Genomic DNA, 27,435 nt, shown 5'->3' on the forward strand with positions numbered 1-27,435 from the left:
TCCATTGTGCTTCTTCTTTAATAGATATTTTGCATTGCCCCCCTTCTCTCAGTTGTTTGTTATGTTTGATGATTTGTTTACTGAATATCTTAATGAGGATGCTATACAATCTTGATATACTACCAAGAATTCTTTACTTTATAATGATGAATGTTGTAATTCTTTAATTCTATTCGTTAATCCTCCCCCAACACTCTCTCCATTTGAAATTTTACATGACATTCCTATTGCTGTTTTAAACACAGCCACTATTTATCTCGTTTTTCTCTTTCAAGGAGTACTTTTCGTCACTTTTTACACTGTGTTTTCATCTGTCACTATTTTCTTTTCACTCAAACAACCCTGAGGTTCCTTTTGGCATGAATCTGCTGGAAATAATTTGTGCTAAGTTTGTTTATCAGATTTCTTTTTGTGTCTGTTTCCTTCCTTCCTTCCTTCCTTCCTTCCTTCCTTCCTTCCTTCCTTCTCTCCCTCTCTCCTTCCCTCCCTTCCGTTCTTTCTTTCTCTTTCTTTCTTTCTTTCTTTCCTTTCTTTCCTCCTTCCTTCCTTCCCTTTGCCTCCTCCTCCTCCTCCTCCTCCTCCTCCTCCTCCTCCTCCTCCTCCTTCTTCTCTCTCTCTCTCTCTCTCTCTCTCTCTCTCTCTCTCTCTCTGTGGTGTGTGTGTGTCTGTCTGTCTTTCTCTGTTTTCTTTTTGGATGTTTGTTTTGTGAGACAGTGTCTTACTTTGTAGCTCTGGCTGAACTGGATCTCACTATGTAGACGAGCCTATCCTTGAACTACAGTTATATGCTTGCCTCAGCCTCCAGGGTATAGGGATTAAAGGATCTTCTGTTGAATATGGATTTGTAGCTACTACTGGTATTTTGTTACTTATATATTCATTAATGATTAGCAATACTACACAAAATCTGAGTATATATTTGTGTTGATTCTATAGACAGATGAAAACAACAGCTCATCTATTTGGTTCTACATTCATAATATACTCTTAATTTCTTCTTATTAATGCCTGAGCACTGCTGCAAATATTGGCTCAATGGGGTTATTTATACACATACTATTACTTTCTGTTATGCCCAAATTTGCAGGGTCCCCGGGTCCCCACAAAAACCAACAAAGGAGACTGGGTCCCATAAAATCCATACACACCATAAAGAAAAATTAAAACTCTAAAGTGGGGAGTGTTTAACCACTAGGTTTGAATCAAGATGCTAAAAAGATTGGCATTATCCAGGCAGTAGTGGCCCACACCTTTAATCCCAGCACTCGGGAGGCAGAGACAGGCGGATCTCTGTGAGTTCGAGACCAGCCTGATCTATAAGAGCTAATTCCAGGACAGGCTCCAAAGCTACAGAGAAACCCTGTCTCAAAAAACAAAAACCAAACAAACAAAAAGATTGACTTTAACACGAGGTTAAGATCTAACACAAAGATGCCTTTTCAATATGAACACATGTTTATTTTCCATTTTTTTTTTTAAGTCTATTGTTACAAACACGGTTTTTAGGATGCACCAAGCATAGATTGTTTCCAGATCTGGGTCCCACGTGCTCCTCCACAGTCGCCATGGCTACCTGCCCCGGAACCTTGGCGTGATGACGCTGGTTTCCGGCGGGATTTTTAGAGTGACGAACAGTTTTGGGCCAAGCGACCATGAGAGGGCCAGAGCTGGGGCCCGAAACTAGCATGGAGGGGGACGTACTGGACACCCTGGAAGCCCTGGGGTGAGTGCTCTCGCGGACCGCTTCCCGGGGAGGTACGCCGGCCTCGCGCGTGGCCGCTGCGGCTCGGGTGCGCGCGCCTCCCGGACCCGGCCGGCGGTGTGTGGGGCGGTGCACAGGCCTGTGCGCTCCAGCTCGTCGGGACCCGGGGAATGGGGCGGGACCGAGCGGCCGCGGCGGGAGCAGGCCAGGCTGGCGCGGGGCAGGGTCCTGCTGTCCTGCGCATCGCGATCTCCCCTCAGCCGGCTCTCCCAGGGCCTCGGGGGGCCTGCTGTGGGGACGGAGAAGCCGCGCGCACCGCTCCGCACCGCAGTCGCCTCTGGACCGTTGTTGCCGCACGCCACTCAGGCTTTGACTTCCTCCGGGCTCTGGGGGACTCTCTTAGTTGAGTGCAAGCCTCTACGTTTAACCTTCTCCGCTCTTTAATGCACGTTTGAATGGTAGGCAGGGAGAAATGACAGTTTTCAGAGTGATATTAGCTTTAAAGGATCTACTGTGCTTTGTAGTTTATAATTCTGGGCGCTAGGTGCTATGAGGAGGACCCCAGGGGTCGCGGCGGTGGGACGATCTGGACACGCAGTTCTTACTTCCTCCCATCGTGGTTTCCTTCACAGCCCTGCTCCTTTTCCATCTTTGTCTTATGAACTTCACCCAGCTCCCGGAGAACAGGTTCTGTGCCAGGTTTCTTCACTGAGGGATTCCTGGCAACATACTAGAGAGGGGTCTGTCGCAGGGAACAGTGACTGATGGGGAAAAAGAGTGAAGAAAAAGTTCAAAGGGGGGGGGGGGGTGCATACATGCAAGCGAAGGGCCAAAGACGGAGGGTTGGTAACCTCACGTTGGCTCCTTCTGCACAATCGTGTCTGCCTCCTAGCGCGCAGCTTCTTTTATGGTAACTGTGTTCCTAAAGAAGCTTGGAACCTTCTCTCCGCGCCCCCTGGCTTTTGTTCCCTCAAACGTCATTGCTCCTCTAGCGACTGTTACTTTTATTGCCCTCTGGTGATGCGTACTTTACTGTTGCCCAGCGTAACAGAACTTTGCATTTATTTGATCTTGAATAAAATGTTTTTTTTTAATGAAATAAAAGAGCCAGGGATTATTTCAAGGCCATTTGTACTTCTGTGAAATTCTCTTCTTACCTCACCGGGGATGTAATTATTAGATACTAATTAAAGTAGCCAAAAGTGTGTAGGCTCCAGTTTGGCTCCCAAGTCCGACCTTTGAAATTTTTGGGATCTTGTAAGTCATTTATGAAAAGGGAAGACAATGGTTTTTTTTTTTATCCTTCTTTGATTCGTTAAAGTTGTTCCTACTATAGCTGTTAAGAGAGTGAGATTTGCTGTAATGCTGACATTTACTGAGGAACATTTGTTTACATTCAATATGAGAAGTACAACAGCTTGCACACTTTAAAATTGGCTTTTCCTCGAATGGCCAATGTGGTGACATTTTGTTTGTGATTTAACAAATAAAGCTTGCGTGAAAATCAGTACGGAGCCAGAGCCACACTAGTTAACCATAGAGGCCAGGCAGTGGTGACACACATCTTTAATCTCAGCACTCGGGAGCCAGGGGCAGATGGGTCTCTAGGAGTTCAAGGATACCCTGGGCTACGCGAGATTGACCCAGTCTAAAGAGAAACCGAGCCAAGCAGTGGTGGCTCACATCTTTAATCCCGGTACTTGGGAGTCCCACACCTTTAATCTCAGCACGTGAGACAAGAGGAATGTAAGACAGGAGGAGACAGGAGCTCAGAACGTTCACTCTTGAGGATTCGTAGACACAGGATCTTGCCCCTTTTGGCTTGAGGATTTCGTAAAGGTAAGAACTAGTGACTGGCCCATCTGCTTCTCTGATCTCTCAGCTTTCACCCCTAATATCTGACTCCGGGTTTTTATTTTTAAGACCAATTAGAGTATATGCTACAGGCCAAGGACAAGATTTTGAGATTTGAAGACTCATTTTATGATGACAAAATGTGGAAATGTTACTGATTGTATATGTTGTAACTGATCACTGATCTCCATGAAGATTGTGAAGGATGTATTTTCTATTGTGATGAAACCATTTAGTTTATCAGTGAAAGTGCTTTAGGTTGTCAGGTAAAGAAAGACATTAATGGAATGACTTAAATAGGACAACTCCTAAAAGGCCAATGTAGAGCTGCAGCGGTTACTAAGGAAAACCACTTAGTTTGCTCTTCTGTGAACTGAGTATCCTCAAACAGATGATTTCATGCTTCTTTAGTTACAGTGGTCTGGGATTTTACAAACAGTGTGGCTCACCTAGTTGCTTTGGTTGTACACTGCAGCCATGCACATAGCTGACGGAAAGGTTCTGGTCTGGTGTACAATATCCGCTCTCCACGCCACCATCTTCAGAGGGTATACAGTACCCGCCGTCCACACTACCATCTTCAGAGGGGTATACAGTACCCGCTGTCCATGTCACCATCTTCAGAGGGTATACAGTACCCGCTGTCCACGTCACCATCTTCAGAGGGGTATACAGTACCCGCTGTCCACGTCACCATCTTCAGAGGGTATACAGTACCCGCTGTCCACGCCACCATCTTCAGAGGGGTATACAGTACCCGCTGTCCACACTACCATCTTCAGAGGGGTATACAGTACCCGCTGTCCACGCCACCATCTTCAGAGGGGTATACAGTACCCGCTGTCCACACTACCATCTTCAGAGGGGTATACAGTACCCGCTGTCCACGTCACCATCTTCAGAGGGGTATACAGTACCCGCTGTCCACACTACCATCTTCAGAGGGTATACAGTACCCGCTGTCCACACTACCATCTTCAGAGGGGTATACAGTACCCGCTGTCCACACTACCATCTTCAGAGGGTATACAGTACCCGCTGTCCACACTACCATCTTCAGAGGGGTATACAGTACCCGCTGTCCACACTACCATCTTCAGAGGGTATACAGTACCCGCTGTCCACGTCACCATCTTCAGAGGGGTATACAGTACCCGCTGTCCACGTCACCATCTTCAGAGGGTATACAGTACCCGCTGTCCACACTACCATCTTCAGAGGGGTATACAGTACCCGCTGTCCACGTCACCATCTTCAGAGGGGTATACAGTACCCGCTGTCCACGTCACCATCTTCAGAGGGTATACAGTACCCGCTGTCCACGCCACCATCTTCAGAGGGGTATACAGTACCCGCTGTTCACACTACCATCTTCAGAGGGGTATACAGTACCCGCTGTCCACGCCACCATCTTCAGAGGGGTATACAGTACCCGCTGTCCACACTACCATCTTCAGAGGGGTATACAGTACCCGCTGTCCACGTCACCATCTTCAGAGGGGTATACAGTACCCGCTGTCCACACTACCATCTTCAGAGGGTATACAGTACCCGCTGTCCACACTACCATCTTCAGAGGGGTATACAGTACCCGCTGTCCACACTACCATCTTCAGAGGGTATACAGTACCCGCTGTCCACACTACCATCTTCAGAGGGGTATACAGTACCCGCTGTCCACACTACCATCTTCAGAGGGTATACAGTACCCGCTGTCCACGTCACCATCTTCAGAGGGGTATACAGTACCCGCTGTCCACGTCACCATCTTCAGAGGGTATACAGTACCCGCTGTCCACACTACCATCTTCAGAGGGGTATACAGTACCCGCTGTCCACGTCACCATCTTCAGAGGGTATACAGTACCCGCTGTCCACGCCACCATCTTCAGAGGGGTATACAGTACCCGCTGTCCACACTACCATCTTCAGAGGGGTATACAGTACCCGCTGTCCACGTCACCATCTTCAGAGGGTATACAGTACCCGCTGTCCACACTACCATCTTCAGAGGGTATACAGTACCCGCTGTCCACACTACCATCTTCAGAGGGGTATACAGTACCCGCTGTCCACACTACCATCTTCAGAGGGGTATACAGTACCCGCTGTCCACGTCACCATCTTCAGAGGGGTATGCAGTACCCGCTGTCCACACTACCATCTTCAGAGGGGTATACAGTACCCGCTGTCCACACTACCATCTTCAGAGGGGTATGATAATGTTGCAGATGTTACAGAGCTTCAGTCTGGGGTGAATCCACTGTTTATTTCAAACATTTATGGAGCATGGCTGTATCTTGGAATACTGTTCCAAGGAGCCAGTGGTGAGCAAAAGAGACTGGTGCTTGTCTTTATGGAGCTCACAGTAAAGTGCAGAAACATGTGGTTGTCTGTTGATGCACTGTAATAAGTGCTTCAGAGGAAAAAGCAGGGGGATATAACAGAGGCTCATTGGTTCGTGCTGGATGCCTGAGGAAAGGACAGTGGAGTCGAAGTAGGAAGGATGAGTAGAAACTGACTCGGTGAGAGTAGCGGTGAGAGTAGCTGGGGAAGGAAGATGCTGTGTTCTGAATGTTAGAGTAGAAGAAGACCTTGAGGAGGCGATGGGGCTGGGAGGCAGAGTGTGAAGAGGACCAGGGCACGCAGCACATACCTTTACAGCTGTGTGGTTCACTTTCTCCCTTACCTACCAGTAGGACCTGCCAGGTAATTAGCTGTCTAACTCCAAAGTTCCTTTGATGGTTTGGGAAAGACGTGCTGCTTAGCGGTAGGGGTGCATCGTAGTATAGAGGTAAGGGCGTTACTGATGATCCTTAGTACCAAGGGTTCGTATCTTCAGTCAGATAGATGCACCGCAGAATCACAGTCTAATAGGGGAGGCAGTGAAGATAGGAGGGAGCAGAAAGTACAGAGGGTGCAGACAAACCAGTGGCATGGAGGTGGCAGGAGGTCAAAGGACAGTTGTTGGTGAAAGATGACAAAAGAAGCTGGGGAGGTAGGAGGTGTGGCCGGGGAGGGACATGCCTGAATTCAGGATTTGGGAAGTATAATAGTTCTTGTGGTGGCGAAGTCCAGGGAGAGAGTGACAGACGTGGAGCGGAGAAAGTTGGTAAAAAGGAGGTTAGGGAGCTGACCACTTTGTATTAGATAGCCAATCAGGGTATTGATCTCTGGGAGAGGCTAAGTCTCTCAATAGTCATTAGTAGACTGTAGTTTTTTGTCTAGGGTGGGGCCCCATGAGATTTTTCTCTCCCGTCCATGAGCATGCCTGATGGTACTGTCTTTTATGTCTGATTTATGCAGTCATTTCTAAGAGAAGCAGTCTGACACAGGGTTCCTTGTGTTCTGACTCTTGTGTTCTGTGTTCCCTTCCTGGTTGATGTTCCTAAGCCAGAGATGCTGGAGCTCTCTGCAGATGTATCCATCAGGGGTGGGCGCTCCACAATCCATTGCTCTCTCTCCCTCTACATTGTGTCCAGTTGTGGTTTTCTGTAATGATCTGCATTTGCTGTAGAGGGAAGCTCCATTATCTGGGAATGAGGGCAGGACTTAGAATGTAGTTACGGAATTGTGCTAGAGACTCTCTCTAAGACTGTCTCCAACAGACCCCAGCTGGTTAGGTGTTGAGCAGGCCGTAAGTTCACTTAGACAGCTGTTGGCTTGTACCTTATGGATATCTTGTCATGCTGTCACTATTGTGGTACAGGTGTCGCCACAGGGTAGGACTGTTGATGGCTTCCGTCCCTTGGCAGCTTGTACGGTTCTGTGTGGTACCATGGGAGCTAGTGTAGGAAGGAGGCTTTGGGTTTCAGCTCAAACAATCCAAGTCCTATGTCCTCAGTGTGCCTTGAGCAGAAGGGGCTTACTTTGAACCTCTGAGAGGTGTCCAAAGGCAATAGCCACAGCCTATATTGTTTGGGGAGTCATCTGGCCTCCCCTGGGGCTAGAGATCTTAACAGAGTGTTCTCAATAGAAGAAATAAACATGGTGAGGACATACCCTCCAAAATGTTCATCATCCTTAGCAGTTAGGGAAATGAAAATTAAAACAATTTGAAACTTCCTCTCACCCTCGTTGGAATGGCTAATATCAAAACAATTTTTCTTTATTTTTATAAGTTGTTGTTTCTTCCTTTCTAGGTATAAGGGTCCATTGCTAGAGGAACAGGCGCTCTCCAAGGCAGCAGAAGGTGGACTGTCTTCACCTGAATTTTCGGAGCTCTGCGTTTGGTTAGGCTCTCAAATAAAGTCTTTATGCAACCTGGAAGAAAGCATCACTTCCGCCGGTATTGCTGCCCTGCTCTGCCCACCCTTCCACTCACTAGGGAAGCAAGTGGACTGTGCTCAGACTGTAGTTTATCAGTAGTGCGACCACTGTATAAGGAACAGCTGTTTATGATGAGCCTCAGTACTAGTTATTAAAAGTCTAAATTAAATTTTATAGTAAACTGTAAGCCTTCACTGCCTATCTGGAAAAGGCAGTGTGAACTGGCTGTTATAAAACTGAAGCTCTTGACGATGACTCAGTTTGAATTAAGTTTTAAAAATATGTATACTCCTCAATTTAAATATTATTCTCAAGTCTTTATCTTAGGACGTGGATTCACATGGAAATATTGTGATTATAAACCTCTTAGTACCTTAGGCTGCTCTTTTAACTCTTCGGCATCTGGTGCTGGGGTCTTCCTGCCAGGCCCGGTAGAATTTCAGATAGTCTGATAAAGTGAAAAATAAGGAACTATTGGGTATTCGCTGAAGAGAAAAAGTAGCATTCTTTTCCAAAGCTGTTTTTTCCCCAATTAATTACTTTCTTTGTCATACATGACAGAGTTCATTTGAGACAAAATAAAATATCTACATTTAAAGCATGATGCAGGTTCCTCATGATTATAGTAAAGATAGCAGTGAAGCTAAATTCCACGATTACATTCATTACTGAGTGTGGAGAAGCAGTGGAGTTGGACAGCTGCCCTGACGCCACGTCATGTCTATTGCACTGGTAGTGCTTTTGAATATTCTGGTTGCTGATACTCAAAATGTCCAGCTTATCTGATTTTATGGACACTCCATTTGGAGAGACTTACGTGAGACTTAAATGTAGAAATATTTCCAATCCTGTGATCATGTCCTTCATGTTCTTAGGCTTAGATGTCGCTTTCTGTGCGTAGACATTGTGTGCTTGCTTTTAGTGGTTGCCTATCTAAAGATGAAAGTGAAAATCTGGAACTGAATGTAAAGTGGGAGGCAACTGTGATGCATTTTACAGTGGTGGATTTACAGTGGTGGGCGCTCAGTGAATACCTATGACTTCTTTTAAAGGGAGAGACGACCTAGAGAGCTTCCAGCTTGAGATAAGTGGGTTTTTAAAAGAGATGGCCTGTCCGTACTCGGTACTCATATCAGGAGATATTAAAGACCGCCTCACGAAGAAGGATGACTGCCTGAAACTTCTGTGTAAGTTGTCTTTCCTTGGATGTTTGAATGCGCGTGTTCAGTGTACTCTTGTTACTTTCAGATCAGAATTTATACTCTTCAATTATTGAGACATTAGACACCTTACATACAGTGTCTTACATACTGAAGAGGCTTTTGTGTTTGAAAGTATTGCACCGTCTTAAACAGTCTTACACAGACAGCTTAAACTCTGCTAGCATATATTAATACTCACAGTATAGTCATTAAATCCCCTTGTTTGTGCTTTCTGCTGTATTTTAGCAAGTGTTCCTTTGCCTGACTCATCTCTGATGGCTTATGATGAAATGGCTAACTTCGTCATCTCTGATGTCTGACTAAATTTTTTAAATTCTTTGGGATATTAGGCTATTCTGCAGATCACTGTATCTTCTTTGTAGTGATACACAGTGATTGACTGTTTAGGAATATTTATTGATCACCTACTCTTAAACCAGGAACAGCACTAGGAATACATCACAGAAAAGCAGATAAAATGTAGTTTGTGCCTTCAGGGTTCTTGAGTGAGGTTTGGGAGGTTTGGTAAAAACTCAGACAGATATTGGGGTTCAGCCTGAAGACCAGAAAAGCAAAGCAGCCAGCCACCAGCTCTTTCCCTTGACCTCAGTCTGAAAATGGTGATCCTGCCTCCAGGAAACCTCAGAAAGAGACTGACTGAGAGCTGTCTTGTTGGGTTTTATAATCCTCTCTAGGGCTGGGATTAAAGGCATACACCACCCGGTTTCTATGGCAACTGCTGTGGCTGCTGGGAGTAAAGGTGTGTGTTAACTCTGCTGGTCTGTAAGGCTGACCAGTGAGGCTGTTTTACTCCCTGATCCTCAGGCAAGCTTTATTAAAATACAAATGAAATATCACTGTGTATATTAATCTGTATTCCTACAGCTGCTCTAAAGGCCCTCGTAGAGCCAATTTTATTGAACTTTGTGCTATTTTTGGAATTCAGTGAACAATAGCTATTTATCATTGAGGTTTGAGGTGTTCTATATCTACTGTTCTCATTGGTTCTTTGTAAGTTAGTTTTGATTTTGATATTGTTATTATTTGTTTACGTAAATTAGTTCAACAGTTTTTTTCAAGAAATTCTCATGCATGTATTAATGTTATTTTTCTGATTTTTTTGTTACAGTGTTTTTAAGTACAGAACTTCAAGCTTTACAGATATTACAAAAGAAGAAACATAAAAATTCTCAGTTAGATAAAAACAGTGAAATTTGCCAGGAAGTTCAAGCTGTGTGTGATGCCCTTGGGGTCCCCAAGTCAGACACTTCTGACATTCCACTCCTACTGAGCCAAGTGGAATCGAAGGTATTTTATATGTATAAAATACATAAATATTTTATCCAAGATTCGACTAAATGCTAACATGTCAGTGCTGTATTCTAATTGTGATATAGATTATCAATTTTTAGAGAAACTTATATTTGTTGTAGAGCCCTGGCCTACCATATGGAAAGTCTTGGATGCCTTCCCCAGCACCAAAACAAAAATACTTCCCTAAAGTTTTATGTGTAAACTTAAGTTTTTGACTTATGTTTAATATACATATAATTTAATTTGTAATTAATATTCAAGACTCATATCTTGATGAGTGAGTCCTAAGACTATGCCAGAGTTTTCTATGACAAAAATTGCTTTTCAAATTTAAGGATTGCTGTGCTAGCTAGGTCTGTAATACAGTGTAATAGAAGAGTGGTTATTTTGCAAGGGGAAAAACACTACCTCCCACACCCAAGATGCTGCACTCTGCTTTCTATGCCGGAGAGCAAACGTACTCTCTTGATTGTTAGTAAATGTGTATGCTGTAGCAAATGAATAAATAAGCACAGATAGGGTAGTTATAAGGAACTATAATCTTGTACCTCCTGCATTTTCTCTTACTGTGCCATCTGGGCTGTTTACCTAAAGCAGCTTCCTGTGCCATTCAGTTCCTATCAGAAGAAAAATTTCTGTAGTTTATTTTTTCTACACATGCTCATTGAAGGTACTCTGTTATGATTGAGAAAGACACTTTTTACTTTCTAACTCAAGCTGTTCAGTAATGTGATAGTAAATCCCTGTCACTTACTGTTTTGAATATTTACATGTTGTGATAATAATTCACAGTGTGGTAGACCTGATGTCTGAGTGTAACGAGTCTTCCTCTTTCCTGCCAGGCATTTCCTAAATAATGACCTGGAAACATTGTTAATTATGAAAGCTTGGCTTGAGCGTAGGCTTGTTTCTAACTAGCTCTTATAACATAAATTAACCCATTTCTAGTCATCTATGTTCTGTTGCATACCGCCCATTCTGCTTCTGTGTCTCCTGGAATCTCTAGTGCATCATAGATTCATCTCCTACTTCCTCTCTCTCTCTCTACCTGGAAGTCCTGACTATACCTTCTGCCTAGCTATTGGCTGTTTAGCTCTCCATTAAACCAATCACAGCAGTATATCTTCACACAGTGTACTAATATCCCACAACATTTGAGAGTAGGCAGTTAGCTCCCAGAGCTCTTAAAGAAACATTACTGCTTCTGATTATCTGCTATGGTTGTTATATAAGACACCAAACCACTCTCTAGTTTGGAGGGTGAACCCAACTTAGAATGTTACTCTGCAGTCAGTTTCTTCAGGCAAAATTCCCATTATTGCAATGACCTATGATGATACTAAAGAAAAAGCAGTTGTCTAATATCCTGTTTTCAGAATAAAAATGATACCCTAAATCAGTAGCTTTGTAAAAGTAATTAAAATGTTTATGTCAGGCTTGTAATAGGGAAGCTTATCCCATGTTGTCTTGTAGAGCAGTGAAGTGTCAGCTAAGTAAAAATTTAAAATGTTTATGTCAGGCTTGTAATAGGGAAGCTTATTCCATGTTGTCTTGTAGAGCAGTGAAGTGTCAGCTAAGTAAAAATTCCAATATTTATTTGAGAGAAATTGAGGAACTTGTTAAATGTCCTAGTTCTCTCTTGAGAGTGGACCAGGAAGTAAAGAGTACCATCTTGAGAGGACACTGCACAGTGATTGCCCACACACCATTTTAACACTGGACCTCTGTACTTCCTTACTCTGACAAGAGTGCTCTGTGGTTTGAATGAATGTAGCTGGCTCCTTTTGTGCACCAGGGACTTGGCACTGCCATGACCCGCTTTCCTGCTAGGTGAAGGTGTGTTTTAGTGGTATCACTTTAGCATGGTTATTATTTGCTGTTCAAAACAGCACATCAAATAAGAATAAGATGGTTTTAAATGATTCTGTATGTATATTTTTTGTAATCTTTTATATTTGCTTTCAGGTGAAGGATATTCTCTCGAAAGTCCAGAAAAACCATGTGGGAAAACCACTGCTAAAGGTTGATTTAAGTTCAGAACAGGCAGTAAGTGTTCCTTTTACTAATTATATACTTAAAGCATAACTGTACCAGCTCTGTAGACCAGGCTGGCCTTGAACTCACAGAGATCCACCCGCCTCCCAAGTGCTGAGAGTAAAGGCATGTGCCACCACAGCCTGGTTCGTTTTTAAACGTTTTTGTTACTTTAAGGAAATACTCGAGGCAGGCTACCCCGAGACTTATCCCACAGCTTAAAAGACTCAAAGTCTAAACTGCAAGGTGCCAGCTCTGGCAAGGACCACCTTTGGCTCTGTCACTTCCTGATGGATGGCAAGGCTGGTGTGTGTGCATGAGGGAGACACCAGATGAAAAGTCCCCAGGCTTGCATCCCAAAGTCCTTTTCAGGGTCATATCTCAGTGGACCTAAAACTTGTTCCTGAGCCCCATTTCACACAGGCTCTCTGTACCCTTCCTCTTCCTTCTCAACCCCTGCCCCTCGCAGACCAGACCTCCAACACAGGAACCTTTGAGGGGACAAGCAGCATCCAGTCCATTCTGCACTGGTGTCCTTTCGTAAATGGACATTTAGTGTTTTGGAGAATTAGATCACAGATAATCATAACACTTTAGTTGAGTTATTAATTTAAAATATCTACTAGGAAGAATGTTTTTAGTGGCAATATATTAGCAGAGCTGTGATTTGAAAAGGGTAGTTTGTGAGGCCAGCAAGACAAGACAGTTTTTGGTCTATTATTTCCTTAATATGCTCTGCTTAGCAAGCTAATGTTTTGCTTAAATTCATATATATCTAATTAAAGATAAGCTTCTTTACTAGCTTCTGAACACCATAAATGTTTTATCATTAAATGTTATTTAAATATTTTTCCGTAGTCTCACAGGATATAAAATGATCATTAAGTATATTATTATTTAAAGTACAGTAATTTTCAGATTTCTTCTCTGAGCAGAATTAAAGAGTCTAATCTTGTGGTTTCATCCTCAAAACCTCTAGGAAAAATTGGAAAGGATTAATGATGCTCTTTGCTGTGAATATGAATGCCGCCGGCGGATGTTAATGAAACGGTTGGATGTGACCGTGCAGTCTTTTGGGTGGTCGGATAGAGCAAAGGTGAGGCTGCTTTCCCCCTGGTTTCCTGTAGGTGGCAGTGCGGGGCAGCTCCTGCTGCTCGAGTTGCTTTAATTCTGTTCTGGGCCACATGTCAGCTAACCACTGCTCTTACATACAGTGATTATAGGCTTTCCAGGTTCATGTTTGCTGATGACAGTGTTCCCTGACTTTCATCTTTGTTTTGAACTTGTATGGCTTGATTTATGTTAGTGTAAAAGAAGTATTTCTTTGAGCTGACTGAGGTAGAGACAGTGAGTAACTAATGAGAAAACAGAGTAGAAGCAGGTTTAGGTGGTACTGATGCTGGAATAGGTTTCTTGAGTTTCTTAGGCTGGGTGATTGTGGCATGTCTTCTCATTGAAGAGAACTGCAGGATGGAGCTATTCTAACTAGAAGCTTTCCAGATTCCTTGAATCTTTACCCGGTGTCAGTCTAGGGTCTCTCTGTTCCTCCCCCAATCATTAGAACTTTCCAGACGGTAAATAGGGCCACCATAGACCTTCCCTCTTTGAAGGACTGCTGTCCTGAGCTCTGTGATGTTCACTATATGGCAGCCATTGGTTGCATTGTTAGTCCACACCCTTCAGAGGGTGAATCTGGCATCAGTTACTCACTTTGACCACAAGTGGAGTTCCGACATTACATCGTTACTGTTATTTGGACAGCTGAGCAGTTCTTCCTGTGTTGTGTCACTTGGCATCATACGCTACTATGTTTGATGTTCCTCAAGGTTCATATTCTAGAAGCTTGGTTCCCACCATGATGGTGGCCGTGGAGTCTCGTGAAAGATAGGCATCTGCCCTCCTGAGTGGTCTAATCCTGGTCTTGAGCTTTGGTCTCACAGGAATGAGTTAGCGGACTGTTTGAAGTGCAGCTGTCATGAACTTGACCCCTTAACACAGTCTTTTCTCTTTCCATATCTTCTCTCTATTGCACTAGTTCTCCTCTGACCTTTAGTATTCCTTGCCTTCTGCAGGACTTGGGATTGGCCGCTGGCTGCCCTTCAGGGGCCTTGTACCATTACGTTACTGATTTACTGCCCTTCAGATGTTTTATTGTGAGAGGACTGGCTTTTCAACCCAAAGGTGCTGAGAAGTTGTCTTCTCATTGTCAGTTATCACTAGGAATTTAAATTTTTCCTGCATTTCTTATATGACCCACTGCTAATTTAAAAATTATTGCTTAGTCTCTAGATATTTTTGTGTTTTTCTTGATGATTTCTAATTTTATTACACCGTCTTCTAATCGGACATAAGGGATTATCTCTCTCTCTCTCACTTGATTCTGTTTTCTTCTGTATTTGCAGAGATTTGGGTTTGTGTCCTATGAGAGGATTGATTTTAGAAAAAGTTCTATCTGATGCTGAAGAAAAATATTTCTTCTCTGTTAGGTGGAATATTCTGTATACATCTGTTATTCCTAGTTGATCCATACTGAATTTTAGATCTGAATTTCTTTACTTGCTTCCAGTTTAGAAGATCCATCTAAACACAAGAGTGTAGTGTTGAAACCCCCCTCCTCCAGTATTGTGTCAGGACTTAGATGGCCTTTTATGCCCTTCAGTGTTTGTATAAAATTAGGGGCTCTAATAGATCCAGTGTATAAATGTTTACAATTACTGTATCTTCGTGATAAATTGTCATGGTTTGTATTGTGGAATATTGTTTACACTGTAAAGCTGTGTCTCTGTCCAAGACACCTTCTGATTGGTTTAATAAAGAAATGGCCAATAGCTAGGCAGAAGAGAATAGGTGGGACTTCCAGAAGAGAGAAGACTCTGGGAAAAAGAGAGGTAGGGATGCCACGTGGCAGAATGTAAATTAATAGAGGCAATAATAAGTTATAAGAGCTAGTTGGGAAAAAGCCTGAGCTCAGGCCGAGCTTTCAGAAGTCTGTGTCCTTATTTGCTGACCAGTGGTCCTGGTGAGAAAGCACGACTGTAGGCTTGAGGTTTACTTGCTCTGCTATAAGGATAACTATGCCTGCTTGTTTACAGTTTCCATTTGCTTGGTGATTTGTTTTCCACTTTTTCATCTCTGCTACCTAAGTGTTAGTTGCAGATAATAGATGGCTGGTTCTTTTAATCTAGTCTGTTAGTCTATTTCTATTTAGTGAATGGTGAATTGAGGCCATTTCCATTTTAGTTTATTATAGACAGGGCTTACTATTTCCTATGCATTTTCTTGGTGATATTCTGTTTTGCTGAATTATTGGTATCTCCTTTCCTTTTTCTGTGTTAGTTTCAAGGGTTTGCTGAGTTGCTGTGTTGGATATGGTTGTTTCTTTCCCAGCTCAGGTTTGCTTATCTGAATTTCCCATGGAGTATCCACTTTCATGTATTCATATTAAGGAGACAGGCGGATGGCCTTCCTCCCTTCCTTTCTCTTTCCCTCCCCCCTCCCTCCCTCCTTCCCTTTTTCCCTTCCTCCCTCCTTCCCTCCCTTCTTTCCAGTACTCTATTAAGAATTTTCTACAATGCTGGATTGTTGTGAATTGCCTTGGAATATCCTTATTGTTCCACCAGTTTTGGAAGATGGCTTTGCTGGGTATATCATTCTTGGTTCACAGTTGTTTACTTTCTGAGCTTGAAATAGTTAATTCCAAGCTCTTCTGACTTTTATGGTTGCTGATGGAAAGTCTGAAGTAATTCTGATATTTCTGCCTTTATGTGTGAGTTAATGTTTTCCTGTGCTCTTGGGGTTATTTCTCTACATTGTATTTGACATTCTGACTGTGACATGCTGGAGTTTCATCTCTGGTCATGTCTGGAGTTTTCTGTACATCTTGTGTTTGTATACTGTTTCTTTCTCTAAATTTGGGGAGTTTTCTGCTGTAGCTTCAATAAATAGTCCGTTTGTTCCATTTCATTTTAACTCTGAACTTCTCTCCAGGCTTTTTGGAAATTTTATTCATGCTCCTTAATATTTTCCTTCTTATATCTGTTTATGTTTTTATCTCAGCTTTGTCCTCTGTCCCTGAACCATGATCTGCTGTGTGGTCTTGTCTATTGATGCTTTCAGATGTGGCTTTGATTTGAGTAACTATCCCCAAGTATCCATCTCTTTTTTTTTTTTCAGCGTTTCAATCTCCTTGATAAACTTTTCCTTCATAATTTGAATGTCTACCTCTAATTTTACTGACTGTCATTCATTTTAGAGACTGTCTTGTTGAGGTCTTGGATAGATTTTCTTACTTTGTTCATCTGTTTCTCTGAACCTTTATGACCATTAATTCTTTGAAAAGTCTGAATCATTTCTCAGATACTCAGCTATCTATCTGTAGCTTTGGATTACCTCCTAGGTGTGTTGGTCAGATGGAGATGGGCCATGGATGGTGGCTGTGTCATAGTCTTTGTGTTTCTATGCTGTATTGTCCATCTGTTGGAATGGGCTTGTCTTTAAGTTTGAGCTTCCTCTTCCTCCAGTTCATTTGAATGTGTTAGATTCCGTGATTCTTCCTAGAGCAGTGGTTCTCAACCTTCCTAATCTTGCGACCCTTTAATATAGTTCCTCATGCTGTGGTGATCCCTAGCCATAAATTTTTTTGTTGCTACTTCATAACTGTAATTTTGCAGCTTTTGTGAATTGTAATATAGATATCTGATATACAGAATATCTGTTATGTGACTCCTGTGGAAGGCTTGTTCAACCCCCAAAGGGGTTGAGATCCATAGGTTGAGAACTGCTGTCCTAGATGGATGTCTCTGAGCTGTGAGTTCAGTTCTGGGGACTGGTGGAGCTTGGTGCTGACTGTCAGATGGAAGCTCTGACATGATTTCCATCTTGGCTGTACAGCACAGGACCAAGGGTGGAGCTGCTCACTAAGTCTGGAGACAAAACTTTGGTCTGCCCTTGGAGTCTGTGAGCCCAGTAGGGGCAAGATAGCAAATGTCAGACTACCCAAGTCTGTGTACTATGAGCTGTGGCTAGAGTCCAGGGCTTGAGTAAGCTCTGGAACCATGGAAGTATTGGCGTTCAGTCCTGTGGGGAGCACTGCAGAAGTTAAACCTCACAACCGCACTAACCTTGAAGACTGCTTGAGCCAAATCTCAGACCCTGCATGGGTCTTGAGGCTGCTGCAGCTGGGAACTTGGTCCCGTGGTGCTCCCGGGTCCTTCTGGAGTATCGTTCCCAGTATCATTCTGGACCCACTGGAGCAGAAGGCCTGCACCCGTGGAGTTTTCTGGTCCATGGGAGCTAGAGACCTGGATGCACAGTGCTCTCTGATCTTCAGGAAATGGAGGTCTGGGTGCATGGTGCTTTCTCTCAGGATCTTTTTGAAGGCTGTATTAAATTTAGCTTATAATTTTACAACTCACTTAGCTCTAATTTTATACCTCTTCCTATATTTGACATCAGCAATTTTTCTATATAATTTTTTAACTTTCATAATTTACTGTAAATTTTAGTGTATTGTGGTAGATTCCTAAAATGGTATTTGCTGTGTGAAAGGTTATTAGTTTTAATAATTAGAGCTTCTGTACACCGGTAAATACTGTCTTGTCTCACATTATCTTCACCAACTTTCTTGCTAACTTGATGGATAAAAAAGATTAACTTACTAATTTGTTTCTTCTTATCAGGAAAATTGTTTTCCATAGGCCCGTTAGTCATTTGAATTTCCTGTTTTCTATTTGTGTCTTGATGCTGCTTCCTGTGTCTTCTGGTTTCCTTTTGATTGAACTCTTTTGTTAAGAAAGTTCACATATCACTTACGGATATTTCCTCGATTTTCTGATGATTCGGTTTTAGACCCTTTGACGTATGATATATGGAAACTTTAGTCTGTACAGTGTGATAGGTTTTAAAGTTTAAGATAAAACAGCTCTACTCTCTGGGATGTCTTTTGGTGAATGTGTGCCTCCCCGCTGATGTCATCACCGATGTTCTGCCGAGTATCCATCGGCGTGTGCCACACCGTGGAAAATGATCTTTCCTTTCTGCTCATTAATCTGCAATGTTTCTCAGATTGTTTTCACATTCATTCATTTATTTATGAGACTCCAGCCATTTTCTGTCTTGCTTCATCAATCTTCTTTTTCTTCAGAGTTTCAGTTAATCAGGTGAGGCAGTGGATGTCCTGTGTGTTGTGCTCAGGGTGCTTTTCCTGTGTTAGCATGTGGTGCGACTGGGATTTCTCACTGTGTTTTAGGGACCCAAGTTCCTCTCTCCTCTCCCCTCCCCTTGTGGATCCATCTATCCTTCGTATTCCTGTAACTTAAGAAAGCTGCAGATGGAGTGATAAATGAACATTTCTGGATTAAATAACTCCTAAGTTGAAAGCGGTGTAGCACATTTAATGAGAGTAATTGTTAGCTCTAAAAATGATGAATTCAGCTGGGTGTAGTGGTCATGCCTTTAATCCTGGCAGGACCACCAGGGCTACACAGAGAAACCCTGTCTTGAAGTCTTGAAAAAGAAAAAACAAAAACAAAGAAAAAGATAAATTCATATTATATATTAGTATGTGGTAGGGTTCTTTAAAAATACTTTAAGTCATTCTTCCATATTTAGGTTCTGGATTAACCTTAGATTTTTGTTGTTGTTGTTGTTTATTTTCTTGTCTTAAAACCATTTCCATTAGGACTACTGTTGATCAAAATGTGTAAGTTAAACTGAAGGATACTGACAACAACTGCATCCCCTCCAGACATTTAATAGTCCTCGCCATTTCTTCAAGTTTGGCTGTTGTTTCTATAAGATTTATTACCCATTTTATAATGTGTTAACATGAGTAATATCATTTTGTTCTGTTTGTTTGTATTATTTTTCTGTTTATTTGACTTTATCCATTGCATTGAGTATTGGGATGCTTTCTCTCTTCTCTATTTCCTTGCTTATATATTACGAATTCTCTTTCTAAAGATTATGATTGCTACACTTTTCATTCAGATTCACTTGTGCCGATTTCCCTCTCTCACCATCACGTAGGCAAAAACAGATAACATAGCAAGAATTTATCAGCCCAAGCGGTATGCTTTGTCGCCCAAGACAACAGTTACGTTGGCACATCTGCTTGCTGCCCGTGAAGATCTGTCCAAGATCATCAGGACAAGCAGTGGCATCAGCCGGGAGAAGACGGCATGTGCCATCAATAAGGTCAGTTTTCTTTCAGCTTTTGTAGTCGTGAAGTCAGTCAACGCTTTCCGACTCGGAGGAGTTGAGAAGGGCTTTTACAGTAGCTTTATCAAGTATTTGCTTTATCCATCTGACTAGTAAGAATCTTCAGGAATTGTTACCACTACTTATTAGATTTACTAATTAAAATCTCTGTGGTGTCTGTTTTAACTCTTATGACAGTGGTCTTCATGAAGTTGAAGATGTCTGTGATTTTGACTGTAATATAATGTAGTGTAATGGCAGAACACTCTAGACAAATCCAAAATGTCACTGTCAGCTTGAGTAGAAAGGTTTCTGTGTCTGTTAGAGCATCCAGGGGCAATTTGACTAAAGAAGAAGAACAACAAAATAATAATCAAAAGCAGTGGGACAGGTAGTTTATTTGAGATAGGATTATTTGTCAGAGGCATTTGGTTTGCTCTCCCCCTCCCCTCCTGTATGCTAGGCAAGTCCAATGGTTGTTTAAAGTCAGTCTTTTCCGTGTTTTTACTCTATAGTTTATTTGTGAGCTATTTTGGGACAGCATCTCTATGAATTTGGCAGAAGTTATATGAGAATAATAGCTAAGAAAGATTGGTGAAAATGTGAGCACAATAAAAACAAAAGTTTGGTGTTGTGTATGTGCGCGCGCACGCATATGCGTGTGTGTATAATTTGGTAATTAGGACATTATTGCTGAGAGATAAAGATTCTTATATGTGGAAGTTTGTTGCATAGTGAGAATGCATTATTATTATTATTATTATTATTATTATTAGTAGTAGTAGTAGTAGTAGTAGTAGTAGTAATAAGAGTAGTAGTAGGTTACTATGTAACCCTGGCTGACGTGGAACTCGTGTAGACTAGGCTGACCTTGAACTCACAGAGACTGGCATGCTTCTGGCTCCCACGTACTGGGATGAAAAGCCTATGCCACCATATCTGTGACATAACTTCTTCTATGCATTTTAAAATAATTTTTAAAATTTATAATATAATTAGATCAACCCCTTACCTTTCTTCCCTCCAATCCCCCCCATGCAGCACCTCCTTTCCACACTCCTCCTCTAGTGCTTAAACCCTTGCGCTCTCTCTCTCTCTCTCTCTCTCTCTCTCTCTCTCTCTCTCTAATTGATGACCTTTTTCTGTGGGTTTGATTAGAGATGAAGTTGCAGTCTAGCTGATTCTTTGGCTGCTTTGATTGAGAGGTGAATGTTTTTGTCTTGTCTCCCGGAAACTGATGGAGTCCCCTTGGCTGTACCCTCTGGCAAGGTTGACACTTGCCATAGTTACCTACAGTCTTTCACTCTGCCAGGAGCATGCAGCATAGCTTATGTCTGCCGACGGGTGGAAGCTTCAACTCTCCCTAGTTTATCCTTCCAGGTGTTGCTAAAAGCTTGGCTAAGGGAATTGGTGTCTGTATGCATGCTCTCTGTCAGAAGGGTTCAATAGTCCTCATTCAAAGTACTTGGAGAGAAATGCTTATATTTTAAATGATGTTTAATAAAAATTTAACTTAAAATTTTAATTAATTAATTTTTGTTTTTTTCGAGAAAGGGTTTCTCTGTAGCATTGGAGCTTGTACTGGAACTAGCTCTTGTAGACCAGGTTGACCTCGAACTCACAAAGATCCACCTGCCTCTGCCTCCCAAGTGCTGGGATTAAAGGCACCACCACCGCTCAACTTTCAATTAAATTTTTTTACAAAATAGATTTAAATTATATATATGTGTGTGTGTGTGTGTGTGTGTGTGTGTGTGTGTGTGTGTGTACACTTCTACCCATCGGCAGACATAAGCTATGCTGCATGCTCATGGCAGAGTGAAAGATTATAGGTACACACACACACACACACACACACACACACACAAACACACAGTATCTGTTTGTTTAAATGATCTTAGGATGAGACCAGTATTAAAACACAGAATTTGTTTTGTACATACCTTATACACATAGTTTGAGGGTAATTTTGTGCCATATTTTTTGTGTGCCTGTGCTTCTGTGCAAACCATGATGTCATTTGTAGAATTTTTTTCCTTGTGCCATCAAGTTGGTGCTGAAAAGTTTTAAATTCTAAAGCATTTCATGTCTTGGATTTAGAGTTAGGTTACTATGCTATAATATTATAGTAGGTATACTACTGATATTAAGTTTCCTCAAAGAAAGGAATAGTTGAGGAGAACCCTTCTCTCGGTGTCACTTGTTATGTGACAGACTTTGTCTGGGGAGACTGTCCCCAGGTTCGGAGCCCCGACAGATCAAAGTGCAGATGCCACCATGTCCACCCAGTGGGTTTCTCTGGGTTACTTACAGGAATATGGATGAGGAGTAGAAATGCCTCAGACAGCGCCATCACCACAGCCCACCCCAGCATGGCTGACAGACAGCTCACAAAAGCTGGGAACCTGGAGCTCACTGCACAGCTTACAGGCAGCTCAGTGGGTGGCACAGTTTGAGCCTCCCCTTCCAACACTTCCACTGGGCTTTATTTCTTTCTTTTTTTAAAATATTTATTTATTATGTATACAATGTTCTGTCTGTGTGTATGCTTGCAGGCCAGAAGAGGGCACCAGACCTCATTACAGATGGTTGTGAGCCACCATGTGGTTGCTGGGAATTGAACTCAGGACCTTTGGAAGAGCAGGGAATGCTCTTAACCTCTGAGCCATCTCTCCAGCCCCAAGGCTTCATTTTTTCATGCTGTGCTGCTGGCCTCTGCTTCTTCCGGACAGTGGACAGCGCATCTTGTCTCAGAATGGGCTTTGCAGCTCTGCTCCTCTGAGAGAGATGTTCAGCGTTCTGTTCTGTTCACATATTCCTCGGGAAGGAGAAAGCTAGTGAATCTGGTCAGTTTTAGGAACTTCTTGAAGTTACTTTGAGTTGTTGACTTCCTGTGTTAATGAGCTTCCTGCAGGATGGAATGTTTCCCTCGGAAGAAACTGCTACAGAACATAACTGGGACTGCTGCTCCATTCAAAGGGGGCTGCGTGCTATGTAGTCTTTATTCACTGATGAACTAACATGTGTCAGAGGAGTGCAGACTTATTGGATGACCCATTGCCCAACAGACCCTTGTGGAAAGTCAGAGTTGTATAAATAAATGGAAATGAAGTTGACTAATGTAGGTTTTATGATTTGTGTCTTAAAAACATTTTGCTAAAATAGTTCTTCATGTGACACCATGTTTGTCATAAATTTTGTTAACAAATTTAAATGAGAAAAAATTAATAAGACTTTAACTGTAGGGAATACTGCTCTAATTTGTTTAAAAATACTACTGTACTCAGGAATATGTCAAACATCACACTTATATTTTCAGTATTAATTCATACACGTTCATCCCTTATATGTTCAAAGATTTGGCTTCTTTATTTAGAAATAATAACCTTAATATCCTCTGAAATTTAACGTTGAAAACCAGAAACCTAATGAGAACTCTTTTTTCACACAGGTGCTTATGGGGAGAGTGCCTGACAGGGGAGGACGGCCGAATGAAATTGAACCACCGCCCCCTGAAATGCCCCCTTGGCAGAAGAGACAAGAAGGCGGAGGAAGGGGTGGCTGGGGTGGTGGAGGTGGAGGTGGTGGCAGAGGAGGGGGTGGGGGTGGAAGAGGTGGATGGGGTGGGGGTGGGGGAGGAGGGTGGGGAGGAGGTGGGGGAGGGGGGTGGGGAGGAGGTGGGGGAGGAGGTGGCAGAGGAGGTTTCCAAGGCAGGGGAGATTATGGTGGGAGGGGAGATTATGGTGGAAGAGGGGGCTATGGCGGGAGAGGGGGCTATGGGGGGGGAGGCGGAGGAGGTGGTGGTGGGTACAGAAGATACTAAGACTGCAGCTGTTCGAGCCCTGCTTTCTACTAGATACCATGTAGCGATAGTGTTCTGAGGAACGGACTTGAACGTCCCGAGGTAGAGCATGGTGGTGTCTCTGAGGATGGCGTTCTTGAATGTAGAAGGCCATTTTACACCACCAGGTGAGCCTGCAGCACGATGCTTTCCATGTTCTCTGTACTCAGCATGCTATGTCTTTGTAAAGAGAAAAAAACCCCAAAAACTATTTTTAAAAATTAAATATTTATTACCAGCAACTTGGAAAATGGAATGTATTTTATTGTCATGATTGATTTTAGACTGTAAACTGGTATTTGTTCAGGATTGAAACACACAAATGGCCCCACCTGTAACAGAAAGGAACCCAGACTCTTGTCTTGTTTGTATTCCTGTGGATCTGTCCTATATTGTTAATTCTATTTTACAAAACAGAGAAAGTGTCTAATGTTTGTGCTCAGTAGGCAGTTGTCATTTTTTTTAATAGAATGAAATTCCTCTGGTTAGGTTTTTATTAAATTTCTGTTAACTGAAGCCAAAGTCTTCTTTATTTCACTATGTATATGTGACTTATTTTCCAGCTGGATATGAAACCTGTGTGGTTGGCAGAATAGCTAAGTTAAAGATTGTGAGAACCAAAGATGACAGGTAACTACAATGAAACAGTGTTTTATGGACATGGGTCAGTTACACATCTGAATTCGTAGAGTTATCTATGCAAGATGAAGCCAGACAAATCCCAGCGTGGAGAGGGAAGTGGTCATGAAGCCGCACCCCCAGCTGAGGAGCTGTTGGCACTTGATTGCTGCTGGAGGAGGGCGAGCCAGATTCCTCCCGTGCTCTAGTAGATGCCCTGCCCCTGCCCGTGGGGCATCACTAAGTGGACAAGTTAAAGAACAACGACACAAATAGAAGCACATGAGGCTGAGGAGAAAAAGCATGTGGTATGGGGGTAGGAGAGGGATTGTAGGGGTGTGGATTTAATCAAAACACACCAATGCATGTGTGAAATTCTCAAACAATAAAAGAAAAAATAATATCCAAACTACTTTAAAGGAACAAAAATACATACTGATTTTACTTGATGCTATGAAAAATGTGTTCCTAATAAGTACCCTTGCTTTAGATATCAAGTTCTGAGAGGCAGGCTGTGTCAGAGGGAAACACCAACTTAGGAGTGGCTGCATGTGATTTGGTAGCTGGAGCAGTCAAAGGCTTGGCTCCCAGGAGCTGTGAATCCACGTTCTCTGAGTCAGCTCACCCACTCCCCTGTCAGCGGGGTCAGCTCTATTGTGCTGCCCAGGAGAGGAGCAGGGCCTGCTGTCCTGAGTGCTGCAGCTGGTGAGGGACTGGGACAGGTCCCCTGTTTGCCACAGGTGTCACAGAGCAAGGGGGGGGGAGGGCGCCTTTCTCCCTCTCACCACTACATGGCCTTGGGGTTGGCTCACACATGTCCCCATCAGCAGGGCCAGCTCTACTGTGCTGCCCTGGGGTGCAGGCCTTGTTCTCCCGGGTGCTGCAACCATTGACAGTTGATGGGCAGGGACAGACAGCTTTTCCACTTTAATGACCTCAGGGCCAGCTCCCCACCTGCTGCAGGTGGCAAGGGGGAAGGGAGGACATCTCTTGCTCATGCCACTGTGTGGCAGATGAGGGGGCAGACCAGATCTCTCATGTTTACATTCTTGGGGCCAGCTCACCTGCACCCCTATCAATAGGGTCAGCTCTGTTGTGCTGCCCAGGTGAGGTGCAGGGCCTACTCTCCCATTCGCTGCTGCTGGTGAGGGGCTGGGTCAGGTTCCCTGCTTTTCACAGGTTTCAAGGTTGGGGGCATCTTTCCCTCACCTATGCCATCATACGGCAGACAAGGGGGGTAGGACCAGCTCTCCTACTCTCACATCCTCAGGGTAATCTTGTCCCTGCCCCCTCATCAGAGTCAGCTCTATTGTGCTGCCCAGGAGAGGTGCAGGACCCTCTTTCCACAGTGCTGCACCTAGTGATGGGCAGGGCCAATTCTCCCTAGTGTTCCAGCCTGTGGGGCTGGGCCAACTCTGTGTAGCCCTGTCCTCTTGGCCTGCAGTGGTCACAGGAGCCATGGACGTCGACAGACTGTGACCGCAGCAGGGCCACGGACCCAGGCAAGGGCCTTAGTAGCAGCCCAAGCCTGGGCATCACCATGGCCCTGGATGGCAAGGAAACTATCTACCTTAGCACTTCTTCAGATCTGCCTCTTTCTCTCTCCCGTACCCCACCAAATATTTGCTGACCGTAATTGTGCCTGCCTGGACGGGCCACCCTGGACAGGCATGTAGGTCTCCAGCTCAGTTGTCATGGCTAGTAGGGTTTTCTCTCCAGTTAAACTTGACTTTGTGCTGTACAGATCCACCCAGAGCTGTGTGTCTCCTAGTGCTTCTAAATCCAGTGTGGTGGACAGTTCAGGCTCCAGGTCACAATTGTCTATAGCAAACAACTTGTTATCTGGGGACAACACACAACTGGCTTTTGATTGGCAAGTGTGTACTATTTTATCATAATAGTAAACTCCATGATAAAATTTAAAATAATCTTCAACGTGCAAAAGTTAATTCTGTGTGTGCCGCAGTCACGGACATGTGCTTTCGAGGCAACTTTTTGAAGAATGGGGGACAGAAAAACCGTGTTGTCACTTGGAAACTTAGGAGTTTTTGTGTCTGTGGTTAATGGTTTTTTTTTTTTTTCCATTTGTGGCAATTGAAGCAAAAGTCTTTCCATAACTAAGAAAATACATATGTCAGTATCTGAATTCTGAAAAGCAAAACATTATAAAATATATATGAGTAAGATAGTATGGAATAGACAAAGTTGAACATTTTCACATTCCTTTTATCATGAGTTGCTGACAGTAAGGGGCGATTCACAACTAATATTTATTTATTTGGGAAAGGCTCTTGTTGTGCAGCCTAGGCTGTTCTTAAACTTAACTCTCAAACTGGAAATCCTCCTGCCTAAGCCTCCTGAGTGCTGGGATTACAGGCCTGTATCACCATATCTGTTCTTTACTTTTAACCCTAAAGGTTGATGTAAATATGACAGACACTAGTTTATTTCTATTACGCCTTTTCGTTCCTTCTGTGAGCGCTGTTGGGTTGTTCCGGCAACTATCGGCAGTCTTTCCTCAGTCGGGTACTTCTGCAATCACAGGGGAGTGGAGCCAGCTCTGTGTACCCAGCCTGTGAGCTTCGCACAAGGAGAAGCTGTCTGCAGCCTAATAGCTTAGGTGGAGTTATTATGATGGTCTTTGTAGACTGTTTGCTATTTGACCCCTGTGCTGGCAGTAGGGTGACTTGGGGCTTGTACCCCAGAAGGTCACATGAGATAGTCGTAAATGAATTGACTTTGTGGAGACTGATGGCGAATGGCATTTCGCTGCTCCCTAAAACCTGACGCCTTTCTGGATACTTGTTCTTTGTTTCTGTTTTTTTTTTTTAATTTCATGTTTTTTCTACTTTTACACTTTTTTGCCTCTTATTTTTCCATGTCTTTGCCCAGCCGTGGCACTTATGAGCACCCATGGACATGATCTTACTAGCAACTTCTGAATTAAATTCGTAACTGGACTCTTTCCTCTGGGCTGAGAACTTCAATGCTGCCCGACCCCATGAACTGATGTCAAAGGGAAGCCGCTGTTTAGCTGTTTCCTTGTACTCTGTAGATTTAGAAAAACTTGTCTCATTAAAAAGAAAATCCATAACATCTAATTCAGAAACATTAACCAGTACTGTGGCTAACAGCATACATAATGTCAAAGGGCTTTATAGCCAGAAAATGTCCTGAGTGATGTTTGGTCCATTAACTACATGAGGAAGACAGAGCTTGCAGTGAGATCTGCAGATTGAGGATGAGGATGGATAAGAAGAATTTTCACCTTTCCTTCAGGGTCAGCTTTTCAAAGTGATTTCATTATTTCATATGAAATATTAAGTCCCTCTCCCCCAGAAATCTTTTTAGTAGAATGGAGTGGTTTTGCTCTGAATTACAGTAAAACTTCAAATGAAATGCAC

General features: G+C 43.1%; 1 protein-coding gene across 1 annotated transcript; it reads left to right on the forward strand.

Moving 5' to 3' along the window:
• The first annotated feature begins 1,612 nt into the window (after positions 1–1,612).
• Positions 1,613–23,929, forward strand: Fam98b (family with sequence similarity 98 member B). The gene is made up of 8 exons (XM_041679052.1): positions 1,613–1,723; positions 7,699–7,844; positions 8,878–9,012; positions 10,157–10,335; positions 12,307–12,387; positions 13,355–13,471; positions 19,402–19,569; positions 23,024–23,929. Exons 1-8 carry the CDS (start codon positions 1,653–1,655, stop codon positions 23,393–23,395), a joined length of 1,269 nt encoding a protein of 422 aa, XP_041534986.1. The 5' UTR covers positions 1,613–1,652; the 3' UTR covers positions 23,396–23,929.
• The last annotated feature ends 3,506 nt before the right edge of the window (positions 23,930–27,435 follow it).

Source organism: Microtus oregoni, unplaced genomic scaffold (assembly GCF_018167655.1).
Source record: "Microtus oregoni isolate MIOR12 unplaced genomic scaffold, Mior012 000031F_ref0000149, whole genome shotgun sequence".
Taxonomy (NCBI): domain Eukaryota; kingdom Metazoa; phylum Chordata; class Mammalia; order Rodentia; family Cricetidae; genus Microtus; species Microtus oregoni.